This window comes from Engystomops pustulosus, chromosome 2 (assembly GCF_040894005.1).
Source record: "Engystomops pustulosus chromosome 2, aEngPut4.maternal, whole genome shotgun sequence".
In the NCBI taxonomy this organism is placed as follows: Eukaryota; Metazoa; Chordata; class Amphibia; order Anura; family Leptodactylidae; genus Engystomops; species Engystomops pustulosus.
The window spans coordinates 118913935-118928607 of NC_092412.1; the positions used below are offsets into that span (position 1 = coordinate 118913935).

General features: G+C 37.9%; 1 protein-coding gene across 2 annotated transcripts in view; it reads right to left on the minus strand.

Moving 5' to 3' along the window:
- CASTOR2 (cytosolic arginine sensor for mTORC1 subunit 2) overlaps positions 1-14673 on the minus strand; it is a 100576-nt gene that overhangs the window by 43303 nt on the left and 42600 nt on the right. For both annotated transcript variants that reach the window (XM_072136176.1, XM_072136175.1), the window contains exon 2: positions 3981-4051. In XM_072136176.1, the coding sequence (XP_071992277.1) occupies positions 3981-4051 (71 nt within the window). The remainder of the gene's footprint in view (positions 1-3980; positions 4052-14673) is intronic.

Consider the following 14673-nt stretch of genomic DNA (forward strand, 5'->3'; position numbering starts at 1 on the left):
CTATTAACCAATTACAGCATTTCACTGATATAATTCCAACCTGTCTCTATCAATCCAGGTGTACACAATTTTGGTTCCCCGGGCATCCGACCATAAAATATTCTGACTTGGGGTCAGGCTTAAAGGAAATCTAACAACAAGCATGATAAACCAGGGGCACTTTCTCATGGATCCAGGCACAGGGAGTGTGGTGATCTTCTTATATTTGTTATCCATAATATGAGAAGATTACCACAGTCACAGTGCCTGGATCTATGAGTATGCGCCCCTACTTTATCAAGCTTGATTTTGATAGTAGATAAATTAAAATTTGGCTCACGAATAAAAAGTTCTGCAAAAAAGTCATATCCCAAAGATGATCAACACAGTCACAATGGTTGCCTTCTACTAACCCCGAGGACATTGTTTTTTATGTTTGCCCCTTGACTGTCAAACTGCAGAATTAATATTAATGGCAATGTAAGGTGGTAAACATGCAGGCATGACATTTAAGAAGGACTTTGTTTTTGAAGTATAAATAGTTCTTTTCTCGAGTGTAAACCTCTGAGCATGGAATAACATTAACCACCCACACAACTGTTCAGAATAACAAATACAAAAAGGCCCCTTTCATGCCGCAAAACATGAAAGCTTTTCAAGTAAGAACAACACTTGGGACTTATGCATCATGCAGACCATAAACATGAAGAAGATCACTGCCTTACTGTTTTTATACAAAATCGTAGCGTAAACTTATCACTTGTATTCATACGGTTTTAAAAACTTTCAAAAGTTATTTTGCAGCCTTTCTATAAAATACTCAAAAGACCAATAAATTTCTACTGTGAAAACGATGATTTCTAGTGATCCCTGAACCAGGTTCGAGTGGACACCAGTGTTTAAAGGAACCACAGATGGGCAACACTGATTTCTACAGTATGGCTGAAACACTAATTAAATGTGTTTACGGGAGGGTAATGATATTACTAAATATGTCCCTCATGTTTAATTTGGGCTTGTAGATTGCAGAGTATAGGTTCTAATAGGACCACGCTTAAAATACAAGACAAGCTTCAGGATTATGAAATAATTTGCTTCAGGGTCAAGGATTGCGCCTTTGAACTAAGAACTAATGCACTTTTTATAAAAAATTTTTTTGCATATTTCCAAAGAACAAATTATGCCAAATTATTCCTTTTTATTTAATTTTCTTTTAATTGTGGGAAGATCAACTCATTGGGATATCAGTCAGGCAAAGGCAATTTTCATTGTAGAACAATTGCTGACCCTTTAACCTCTCAAGCGGCGACTGTTCTTTTCTTTTTAACAGTCAGGGGCCGCAGCTGGATATAAAATCTGAAATATGTGACCGCTTTGCAGCTTGACATCCTATAGTCTATCATCAGTTTATTTCTTACAGTTCACAGAGCACTAGTTCCCCCACAAAAAAAAAAATGTATCACTATTTTATGCAGCTATTGATATAAAAAAACCTTTTTTTTGGACTTTACAACTCTGATTTGAGATTTTGTATTCTATTTTCTGTACACGATTATGGGAGCAGACATTTTCTGTGCCTTCCGTTAAAGTGGACATTCCAATTCATAATAATTTTTGACAAATTACCCAATTTAATACACTGTTGTTCATATTGTTTATTTACCTCTTCCTTCCCAGAGACGTGGTTACTAGTCACACATTTGAGTAGCAGACAAGTGGGTGTCATCTTTCTCATTTTGTTTGACATAAAACGGTGTGCCTAGTGCATTTGCACTTACATCCCATGATGGCTTGTGCCCCCCCCCCCCCCAATACTATAATTTCACACAAACCATCAACATTTTAAACAGACAAATTTACTCGTACCCTCAATCTAATATTGGGTTGCATATAGAGATAAGCATGACTGTGACTGGCCTGCTGGACAGCCCATCAAGCAACATATCTGGGTTAGGAGGAGCTGGCGAATGGAGGACACGGAATCTAAAGTTTGAATCGGCTCAACTTTAATTGCATAACCTTTTGAAGAAATAACTGAAATCAATTTCTTCATAAAACCATCAACACGCATCTTACACCTCTCCCTGGGCATTTTAGATCTCTCCATTTTAACGGATGCCTGCTGCCAACACTTTTAAGATCTCTACACAGTGATTTGGATCCAGCCTAATAGTCGGCCACTTCAGAACTCTCCAGCATTTTGTTCACAACAATTTCTGGGTGCATCTGGAAGTTTACTAACCTACCTAATGTATACTTCACATTTATTATCTGGCAAACGCCAGATACCATGCTACAGGCTTTTCTCTAGTCCAGTTTACCTTTGAATTTGTATATAAGATGGCGGCTGATAGCTGGTAAAAAGAGCAGCATTTTTATTTATTATTTTATACTGATCCCTTATTAAGAATGGCTGGACCATTATACAAGTGCTTATATCTTGTGTCACTTCCTCATCCTCAGACACTAAGCCCTTGCAAGCAGGGTCCTGACTACTATTGTTCCATATGTCCGCACTCTGCAATGTAGTATTTGTATATGTCCCTTATGATTTGGAAAGAAATACGAAATATGTTGGTGCTATATAAAGATGATTTATAATAATAATAAGTATGTTTGTGTTCACTGTCCTCCTGGAACACCTATGACGGAAACCCAGTTCTCTGATATCGAGCCATACATTGCGACCCAAAATCTTTTGGTAATCTTCAGATTTCATTATGCCTTGTACAAAATCAAAGCATACAGTAAAATGATGTGCTTTACCAAAATGCTTTATCTTGGTTTTATCTCTGTATGTCTTTGTGTCAGCAATTGGGTCCTCCCGAGTCTCCTACCACAAAGTTTCATTTCATACAAGTGTCAACAAATAGTTTGCACTGACACTAATGGACCCCGAGCCTGTAGGACAGCTTTAATTTCCTTAGATCTTGATTGGGGCAGCTTATCCAGCTTCCACTATCCTGCGTTACGATTTTTCATCAATTTGTCCCTTCTGTCCAATTCCTTGGAGGTTAGCTAAAGTTACCAGGGTTATAAACTTCTCGATTATTGTGTGTACTGTGGACAAGGGAACATCAAGATCTCAGAATAATGGACTATTATTTCTACAATTTTGATCCTCAGACAGTTCTCTTCTCAGACACAAATTGCAAAAATAAATCTCCAAAAGATTCCACCGGTGATTTTTCGTGATACAAGGTTTATTACCCACAATTTGAAAAAGGTTCCAACAATTTTGTGAAACCCATTTTTGGTGCTGTGTATAAAATGATATTAAATTTGCCTTTAGTTCTCTGTTATTTGTATTTTTCTGAAAAAGATTTTCTGGTTCCAACACTTACCCCCAGGAACAGCCTTAGTATTAGCACAGTTTTCTCAAAAAATGCATAGGTCATTTACAGGAAGAGAAATGTAAAGAGCGGATATTATCAACTCATGTGAAATGTTGAATCTGTGTTCTTCATATATAAATGTTATTTATCATTATAATACTGCCTGTGATAAAAAATTTAATCCAACTGAAAAGTGATCTTAATGGAGAAGGCAATAAATGGCCAAAGTAAAAACTATGAATGATACCAAGAAACATTAAAGGTAAGTCACACAAAAAATATGTTTAGCATTAAAACATGACAATATTCTAAGGACATTGCATGAAGAAAATATTATATTATATTATATTATATATATACACACACACACATATATATATATATATATACAATTTCAGACCCTTACTTTTAATTTCAAGTATAAAAAAAGTTGTTCCCTGCAAAAATTGGATGAATAAACATCAAAGGAATGACCTCTACATCACTCTCCTTTACAAAAAAGGAAATAACTTTGATTTAAATTTTCTTGGAATTCAAATTCACAAATGATACACATTCCATATGTGAACTGTTCTTTAACTTCTTAAGCTTTAATAAAAAACTGACCGTTTTGTAAAACGTATGCATTTGGTATAAACATTCACCCTACGGAAAAAATATTCATACCTAGAAATCCTTCTTCATCCACGATTATTGTATAGTCTTCAGGAGTTTCAGTCAGACTAAAAAACTTGCACCTATATGGAGAAAATGAAAAAGAATTTAATATATACTCATAAGCTCACACAACAAATAAGCATAAAATAAGCCATTAAAAATATAGCATTTAAGTGTTTATTTATGCATTTTTAAAAATTTAAAAAAAAACTTGTCAAAATACAGTAACTTACAGTCATTGTGGTATACATACTTAAAAGGAACCTGCCACCAGGGACCTCATTTTCACTAAAGACAGGTTGTAGAAGCCAATCACAAATAAAAATAAATCTTGGCCAGTGTCTTTTGAAGGATGCAAAGGGTTGAGGTGGTGAAATGTCCCATTTAATCCTTTATTTAAACCAGTATTATTACTATTTAATAGGACCTTTCCCCACTTCAACCCTTTGCATCCTTAAAACATCACTGTTACACTGAATCTATCATTTGTTTCTCTAGCCCCACACCATTCCTGAGCATGCAACCTTTTTTCCATCGGTAGCACGGCATGGCAACATGTGTGTGCTCACCATACCATGCTGTGCACAATGCTCTCCCTATGGACGTATGCTAGCTGCCATTTGTACAGCTAGCATATGGATGCTGTATACGGTTGTGTACAAGACTCCTTAGGCTCCTTAAACACGAACATATGCTTGGCCCGGATCAGGACTCCGATGTAGCAGGGGAGAGGTGAGCGGTCCTCCCATCTCCATAGGGAGACATGTAGCCAGGCCAACAGTGTGATGCGCAATTAGGCCACTTAATTGGATGGCCATATTGCCTATTGAAGCAAATGTGGACGTGTGCTACTGAAACATGGCGGTAAAGGTAGCACATGGCCTTATTAAAATGTTCATCTGTATTTGAAGTATATGAGAAGAAAAGATGCAAAGGAGGGTTTATCCATGGGGACATTATTTATTCCATTGGACAAAAGTACAGTGTATTCCATGACAATGTGGTCCTTGGGAGCCGTAGTCCATCTAATAGACATGACATGAGATCATAATTTACTAAGCAAATGAAAGTTTAACATTGAGCTCCATTGAAAAACAGTCAGTGCAGATTTTATGCTGAATTTCAGCATTCTGTATTATTTAGTGTAGCTATTCTGAACATGCATTAGCCATAAACAGTATGATAAAGACATTGTTTGGTTTCCAGGCACCTCCCTTTCTCCTTGGTAGGCCTTCACCGTATGAAAACATATGTCTTGTTTTTTATCTTGGCAGCTCACAGAATGCAGATGTATTATTAGATCAGCAAAACCTTGCTCAGTAGAAAAGCCGAAAACATAGTACAATTACATCTGTGTCGCTTACCCACTAGCCCGTCAACCCCCACCCTGCACACACATCGTCATCTCACTAATGGAAGTTGCAATAAATGTGAAGCTTGGCACTTCCGTGCACCTCTCAATAAGCCTTTAATCTATATTTTCAGTAATTAAACCATTTAAGCAGCAGACTATCACAGCCAATTTATTCTTCAAGATGCAACAACATTGCCAAACACAAGCAGATTCCAAGGTGCGAGGAAAGCAGTTATATATAGCGGTGGAAAAATGCTTTTCTTGGATGACAGGCAGCAATTCCAAAATAACACTTGGCTTGTGCGAAGCAGATATTATTAGCATGTATATATATATATATATATATATATATATATATATATATATATATATATATATATTACACACACATATACACAAACATATAAACATACACACACACAGGAAAAGTCAGTCATTATGTAGTTCTATGTGAATATATCCTAATATGAGTAAAATAGTAGTATTTTAAGCTTATTTCATAAAATGCATATATTCTAAAGCACATATTAAAAATGTAAAAGAGATAATTGTAAATACTGATCAAAATTAGATAACACTGTGAGATACCTGCAAGGAATTGGTGTTATTCTGGCACCTGGTGCCATTTTCCTTAATAATCTGAAAAACCCTATTTAACTGGCAGCCTAACTTAGCAAAAATGGTGTGCCCTTCAAGAGTGACTTAAACCCTCAGGGAGCAGATTGTCCAGATGACGGCCAACGGGTTGACCCAATGAGCCACAGTAAGAGAAGTTGTATGTTCCAAGACTGTAGATTTCTAGAAAATTGCATCTTTATCACAAATTCATTCAAGTCCCCCCAGAAGGATGGTTGCCCTTGAAAGACAAATGCAAAGTGGGAACAGGATAATGCAGAGACTCTCCATGGGTAATGTGATATGCAGTGTAAACTTTCCTCCACATGTTTGGCATTTCAACCGAAAAGTTACACCCAAAAGAAGCCCTCTTAGGTCAGCTCCACAGATTTATCTTATATTAATACATTTTCTTATAGAACTACTGATTGGGAAGTTATCCTACTTTTTCTGCTTGGTGAAAAGATCTGCAGTTTCCCCACACAGTGCACACGACTAAATTCACCATGTAGTAAAGGGGGGACAGCAAACTGGTATGGATGGGTTCCCATCACGTTTTGTGCCACACGTTGTAAAGACACGTCAAGGATGGGGGAGTTCCGACGTGTCCTCAAAACACATGGCACGGTCGCATCCCGTTTTACACCTATACAGTGTTATAGGTCGTCCGGGGATCCCTCCTCCCCCCTTAATGCGGGGTTAAGAGTGCACAACCGCAGCAGCTAATCGCTAGGGTCCCCGGTTAGGTCATGGTCCTCATACGTACAGCGACATCACCGGATCCCCTCCCTCCTATACAACGTATCCGCTCAGCTAGCCTAGAGGCGGTATGCAATACCGCAATAGTTGGATCTGAGCGGGGAAGCGACACATGCAGGATATTGGGCGCACAATCTTAGTGAATCGCAGCAGAGTGCATGACCGTTGGACAATTATTTAATTATTTATGTGATCTCCGCGGACAGGTAAGTAAATTTGCCCCATTATGTCACTTAGCAGGAGGGAGCAGGATGCTTTTCAGAGGATGCAACATATAGAATAATAACTTTATTATTTCCACAGGGGAAAATATTGCTGTCACTATAAAACTGCTATGTCACAAGATACATTAAAATACAACCACAAGATCCACTGTATCAGACTACATCCTACCGCCATACCCCTTCAGTTTATCACAAAGACGTTCTGGAATTAATATATTAAATGTGCTTCCAAAATCAAAGAAAAGAATTCTGCCTGCCAAACCTGGGATGTGCAAATGGTAGTAGACCCTTTGAAGAAGGTGTAAAAGGGCATGGTCTACTCCCAACCTCTGTTGGTATGCAAATTGCAGTGGGTCAAGATATGGCCGCACCTCTCCAGCCAGGTAATGTAGGTTGAAACGCTCAAACACCTTCATTACTATCGGAGTCAATGCAATTGGTACAAAATCATTAGGGTCTCTAGGGGCTTCAACTTTACCAATGGGAACAATGCTCAATGTTTTCAGAGAGTAGGCACATTTCCTGAAGTCAGGCTCTTTTTGAAAATGTCACAGAACACTGAACCTAGTTCCCTCAAGCACAAAATTTTTGCATTTATGCCATTAGGCCCTGGGGATTTTAAGCCAGTAATGAGTTTCATGCCCCTCCACACATCACATGCCTGATTACCAGCCAATTTTTGTTCTTATTCTAATATGTGTGTCTCTGCAGTCTAATGCATCAAGGACTTTAAATATTTAACCACAGACCACTGTGGGCGAATCCTTTAAAAGATGGAAAACATTTGCTAGGATCAGAATCTTATCACTCACGGTCTCTTTAACATGATGAAAGCAAGCAAATACTAATTACTGGGCGGGACCAGGAATTCCGGTCACATCTTGGTCACAATACTTCATTTTTTTTATAATGTAATTTATACATCTTCTAAAAGTTCTATTTCTTTCTTAATATGTAAACTGAAACTTCCTGTCTTTTACCTCAGCAGCCAGACATTCCTCTCCATAGTGGTAGGTGGAGGGTCATGTAATATCTCACTGTACACGACCAATCAACCTGCCAAGACCTTAATCTTATGTTCATGAATATGATCATAAACCTCCTGGTAGGGCAATTGCTCATGGACAGATAGACATCACATGACCCTTCATCTGCAGTCTGAATGTCTGGTTGAGGAGGTAAAAGACAGAATGCTTCACTTTGGTAAAATTACCTAATACCCTTCCCCCATGCTCACATACACATTACAAAATACATGAAGTGATGTGACCAACCCTTTTAAGGTCAGCTAACATGTTCCTATCAAATACCTCTAGCTAGTGTGGCCTTCTTGCAAACAGATCTCCACTTCCATATATGGTAGCTATTAAATTAAAGAAAATTATTTTAAGAACCAAAAACTAAAAAGGAAAACTACTCGATATTACTTACCCGTAATGATGTTTCCTCGAACCACAACGGCACCAACCAGAGAGAATGATACGCCACCAGAGACAGGAAACCAGAGCATAAAAATAAGCTCCTTCTAATTCGCTTCAGTTGTTTTAGAGGCTTGTAGGAGCCGTAGGTTAGTGTACATGCAAACAAGACACACACACACACACCTTCTCATTCAAATCGTTTTATGTATTTTCATGACTATAAAAATTGTAGATTCACACGGATGGCATCAAAACTATGAATTTATATACTTATATATGGATTTATATACTTAACAAAAAAAGTGTGAAACAATTGAAAATACATCTTATACTCTAGGTTCTTAAACGTAGCTACGTTTAGCTTTCATTACTGCTTTGTAGACTCTTGGCATACTCTTGATGAACTTCAAGAGGTAGTCACCTGAAAAGGTTTTCACATCACAGGTGCCTTGTCAAAATTAATAAGTGTGATTTCTTGCCTCATAAAATGGGATTGGGACCATCAGTTGTGTTGTGCAGAAGTGGATACAAACCTGATAGTCCTACTGAATAGATGTCAGAATTTGTATTATGCTAGAAAAAAAAAAGCAGCTAAGTAAAGAAAAACAACAGGAAAGGAAGACGTAGAGGGAACTCTGCTGCAGAGGATAAGTTCATCGAATTCACCAGCCTCAGAAATCCCAGGTTAACAGCAGCTCAGATTAGAGACTAGGTCAATGTCACACAGAGTTCTAGCAGCAGACACATCTCTACAACAACTGTTAAGAGGAGACTGTGTGCAGCAGCCTTCATGGAAAAATAGCTGCTAGGAAACCACTGCTAAGAATAGGCAACAAGCAGAAGAGACTTGTTTGAGCTAAAGAACACAAGGAATGGACATAAGACCAGTAAAAATCTGTGCTTTGATCTGACGAGTCCAAATTTGAAATCTTTGGTTTCAACCACTGTGTATTTGTGTGACGCAGAAAAGGTGAATGAATGGACTCTTTATTCAAAATTAAAGGTATACTGCACCAGCATGGTTACCACAGCATCTTTCAGTGGCCTGCTATTCCATCTAGTTTGCATTTAGTAAAACCATCATTCATTTTTCAACAGGACAATGACCCCAAACAGGCTGTGTAAGGGCTATTTGACCAAGAAGGAAAGTGATGGGGTGCCACACCAGATGACCTGGCCTCCACAGTCACCAGAACTGAACCCAATAGAGATGGTTTGGAGTAAGCTGGAGTGAAGGAAAACAAGGGCTAGGCATCTCTGGGAACTCCTTCAATACTGTTGGAACACCATTTCTGGGACTACCTATTGAAGCTCCTCAAGAGAATGCCTAGAGTGTGCAAAGCAGTAATCAAAGCAAAAGGTGGCTACTTTGAAGAACCTAGAATATAAGACATATTTTCAGTTGTTTCACACTGTTTTGTTAAGTATATAATTCCACATGTTTTAAATTCATAGTTTTTATGCCTTCAGTGTAAATCTACAATTTTATATAATACAGAAAACTATGAATGAGAGGGTGTGTCCTGTGTCTGTACTGTATATTTTTATTTATTTTACTACACCTGTGTACCCAACACCAAGATCAGAAGAAAATACCGGGTGGAAAAAGAGAACCTTCCTACCAAAGGAGGTATACGAAGAGGCCCCACTTTCAACTGAGTGCCTAAAATTAGGTATATAGGGAAGACCTGGAAGCAGTCTGACAAATCTGATCTATAGAGGCATTTCTGAATTCCGCCCAAAATGTAGTCATATCTCTGGTAGAGTGGGCATGGATATTTTCAGGGACCTTTTTCCCCCGCCACCTCATAGGCCAGTTGGATTTTAATTTTGATCCATCTGACGTTGGTTGATTAAGAGGCCTTTTCTCCTTAGTTCTTTCCTGAAAAAATAACAAATAGACTATCTGATTTTCGCCAAGAGCAGGAAGAATCTAATTATTGGATGATACTGTGTTTAACATCCAGATGATTGAAAGATTTTTCTTTCTCCAATTTGGGGTTTGCACAAAAAGATGGAAGAACTACTTCCTGAGAATGGTGGAAATCTGAAACTACCCTAGGCAAGAATTCAGGGTCAGGTCTTAATTAATAATGTGAGAAGCTTGATCAGATATATTTTCTTGGGGGTTAAAGGGTAGTCCTGTCAGAATGTTGAATACTAAAGACAAATCCCAAGGTGGAAACCTGTGTCTAATAGATGGATTAAGTGTATCTGCAGCTTTTATAAACCTGGAAATCAAAAGGTGACTGGCTATTTCTTTATCAAAGAGGCCTGTTAAAGCTGAAACATGTACCCTTAAGGTGGCAGATTTTAGGCCCTTTTCTAATCCTTTTCGAAGAAAAGCTACCATGAGTTTAAAATATAGGCGAGACATATCCAAGGGAACTTTTCCTATAAAGGAAATAAATGCCCTCAAATAGATTTTGAAGGTAACAGGCTTCCTACTATTTTGCAAAATGGAGTTGACCTTAGGTAAAAGTCCCTGGCTTTCAGGAAGGGGAGTTGAAATCCAAGCACGGTGTGGCCAAAAGGGGGCTACGAGTATTACTCTCACTTTGTCCGGTCTTCCTTAATGTTCTGGGTATGAGAATTAAAAGGAACCTGTCACCGGGTTGCAGAAGACCATCACACCTGCAGTGCAAAATATGTCTTTCTGTCTTTTCTAAGCATTTGCATAAAATATAAATGTGTGTTTAAACTTACATTGCATCTGACAGTCCCTGTTTAGTCCACGTGGTTGGGCTTTGGTTTGAATGCCTTTTAAAAAACAACACGTGACTTGTCTGTGCTGCAAACTCCCTAGCTCTAAGTCCCCACCTATGTGCTCCTCCACAGGAACAGAGCTCACCATGTAGTGAGTGGACATCAGTAGGGGTGGGAGGAGCTGTACAGGAGCACATAGGTGGGGGCTGAGAGCTGAGGAGTGAGCCAACCAAAGCCAATCCCACGGACTAAAAAGAGGATTCTGTCAGGGTGCAAGGTAAGTTCAAAACATACATTTATATTGTAATGCATTAAATAAATCTGGGAATATTTGCACTGCAGGTTTGATGTGCTTCTGCAAGCTGTCTTTAGTGAAAAGGAAGTACCTGGTGCCAGGTTTAAGGGAATTAAAACATCTAGTAGGTTGTGATCCCATGTCTGGGGGAAGGCATCTATTGCTAATGGATGGTCTTCTGGACTGATCAAGTAGAATCTTTTCACCTTGTGGTTTTGTCTGTTGGCAAAAAGGTCTATGTAAGGGGAACCCCATAGTCTGGTAATTATTTGAAATATGGACTTGTTGGGGGACCATTCCCCCTCCTTTCTTTTTGAGGATTGGAAAAGCTGACTGTAACCCCCTTAATATGGCTAACAACTTTTTGCAATTTGATGAGAGTTGAAGTTCTGAGTGCTGAAATATTTGATCTGAAACCCCTGGAGCTGGCACGTGTGGTAATTAAAACCCTGTTTCCCAGAACCCAAGGAAGACCCTTTACAAGGTTTTGGGGATTTAACCACCAGTCTAGGGACTCTAGGACTTTGTTTGGAATCTGTCTAGGGGAGATTGACATTGGTCCCAAGAAAGTAGAAGAAAATTTTAGAATATTCTTGTGTGAAAGTGAGCCCAAGGCACCGCTAGGATAATTTCAGTCAGAAGACTTAGGAGTAACATTGCTGACCTGATGGAGATGAGGGGGTATTTTTTTATACCTGAAATATCTTTACTACTTTCTCTTTTTCTTGCTGGTTGGTGCCGTCATAGTGAAGTGGAAACTAAATTTGAGTAAATTCAACAAAAAGTTTTTGGAAAGAATCTCTAAAGGGTAAAAAAATTACAAGTATGTCACAAGTAGCTAGGGCAGCAGAGGAGTTCCGTAAACATCTCTCCCTAAGTGGTACAGTGTATGCATTTTATTGGAGAAAATGAGGTCTGAAATTTAGAGCTATAAAGCTCAGCACTTCGATTTTATCTCTACTGATAAAGTGCCATTAAAATTGATAGAGAAATTCATCCAAGTCGAAGGTGTTTAATATCCCATTTCACATGTAAGACACTGGAGGACTGCAGGAATTAGTAAAGTTTGAGAAAATGAATTTATCACCTTATTACAAGTGATGTGAATAAAATGAAGAGTAGCAAGGCATGGTCTACAAAGGATTTCACATAATGACAGAAACGTCTGCACCCATTAACTGGTTCCAACTGACCACTGCTCATGGATTACGGTTGACTTTCTCTTCTAGTTTAATGTGAATAATGTTTCCAAAGAATATGATAGAAAATGCAGCCAGGACTTACTATCTTCCGTCTAAGCGCATTATACCGGTTTCCACAGAAGACACTGTGTAAAGAAGGGATGGAGCTCGCCAACTGCTTATCCTTTATCCTACCGGGGAAATAAGGGCCTGTCAGAAGTGTTGCTTTACTCTCTTCATTAAAAATACACTTGCTGGAATTACTATGAGGTTATGACCCGTTAGTAATTCCTATTTTTTAAATGGCGAAAAGTGGCAGAAAAGCCAAAAATCATTGCAGTGTACAAAAAATTGCAACTTTTCATACCTTGTATGCTGGAAAATTGGTGTAGAAGACATTGAGTAGGGATTTTCTATAAAGCAATCTCAATTACATAACACATTTATTAAAGTAGCTCCTCTTTTGAAAACATGGGCATTGCCTCAACTACAAATAATAGATGAGGTCAGCTTATTTATTCCGCCTATGTGCACAGTACATGGGAAGAAATCAGAAAATAAAAACAAAAATGATAAAAAGTGATTTGTTATGTTGCATTGTTTTAAGTACAAAAGAAAATTGGCACATTTCATTGTCCTTGTTCCAGGTAACTAACAAGCTATAGAAAACATGAAAGCTTATTGTGTGCAGCTTCAATGAATAAATCAGATATTAGTCAAACAAGTGATTTAAAAGGCAATTGGTAGCCAGTTTTATCCAAGCTAAACAGTACATATTGTTAGAAGCACCGTTTAAAGTGATTGTCTGAGACTTTAAAAAACTGGGGGTGCTGTAAAAACACACACAAAAAGAAAAAAAAAAAAAAAGTACCCTTACCTCGCTTGGTGCTCCTATTCATCCATGCTGTGCCCCTTTTTGTTTACAGAGGGAGGCACTCCTGTCCATCTACTTCCGCTTGTCGAATACAGCATTGAATATAATAATGCTGTATAAGGCAACCAGCAGTGCACGGGTGGGAATGCCCGAGTCTGTAAACAGTGAAAGGACACTGCCGGTGGCGGCGTGTGACAAAAGGGAGTGTTGGAGGAGGTAAGGATGAGGATTTTTTTTTTTTGTTTTTTTACACCCCCCATGGTAACATATATATTTTGTTTTAAAGCCTGTGGTATAGGTTGATAAAATCTGATGTTGCATAATTAGAATGTAAATACCAAAGCTAGATCTAGTACTTCCTATCCTAAAATCACAGCTTTATTCCAGCATTGTGCAAAAAATATACATTTTTATTTTACCGAACTGTTCACTATGGTCCATCAAGCTATGTAATTTACTTGAAGGATTCTGGTCTGGGCAAAAAAACACAACAAGAAGGTTTCTAACACATTTTTGAGTTTTAAACTGATAGGGTTTTTCCCAAAAACAATATAATTATCCGTCATTCTTTAAATATTTTGTTGCAATGCTAATACATACTCAAGTAAAAAAACAACAACAAAATAAATCATACAAAGGATTATAAAAACAGTATGTATGAATGTGTTATGGAAAGACTTTTAAAGAACCAGATCCCAATAATGTATGGTTTTCATCAGTTTTTTGACAGTAAGCCATAAGGTTGTAAACTTCTATATAAAACATTGCCGGGAGGCTTTGTTCCTACAGCAACATACTGGCTTAGTCACTCATTTTTGTGCCGCTGATGATGATGACCTGTGGATTAACTGTGTTTGGACCAGCAAATTCAGCAAGTTAGGCTGCCAACTAAGCAGAAGGAGCTTTACCATGAAAATACATTTCAGGCTCCGATAACAAATGGAATTATATGAATAAAATTGCAATCCAAGAAATCCCAGCCTACATTGTAGTTTGATTTTTAAGTAGAATTTGTAAAGTAACAACTTATATATTTAGAAATAAAATATTTAAACTATTCAGTCTGGCATGTCCCTTATATATTAATATATAAAGCACAAGACATAGGAATTAGCCTTTTCCAGGGAAATTATTTTTCTTACAGCCTCCCTTATCATCACATGATCTGGGAATACTACAAGATTAATTTGGCCAGGAGATTGATAATGATCATTTTAAGTAATGTAGGCCCTCAATATGAAGAGCAACAACATAATAAAAGTAATAAATTACA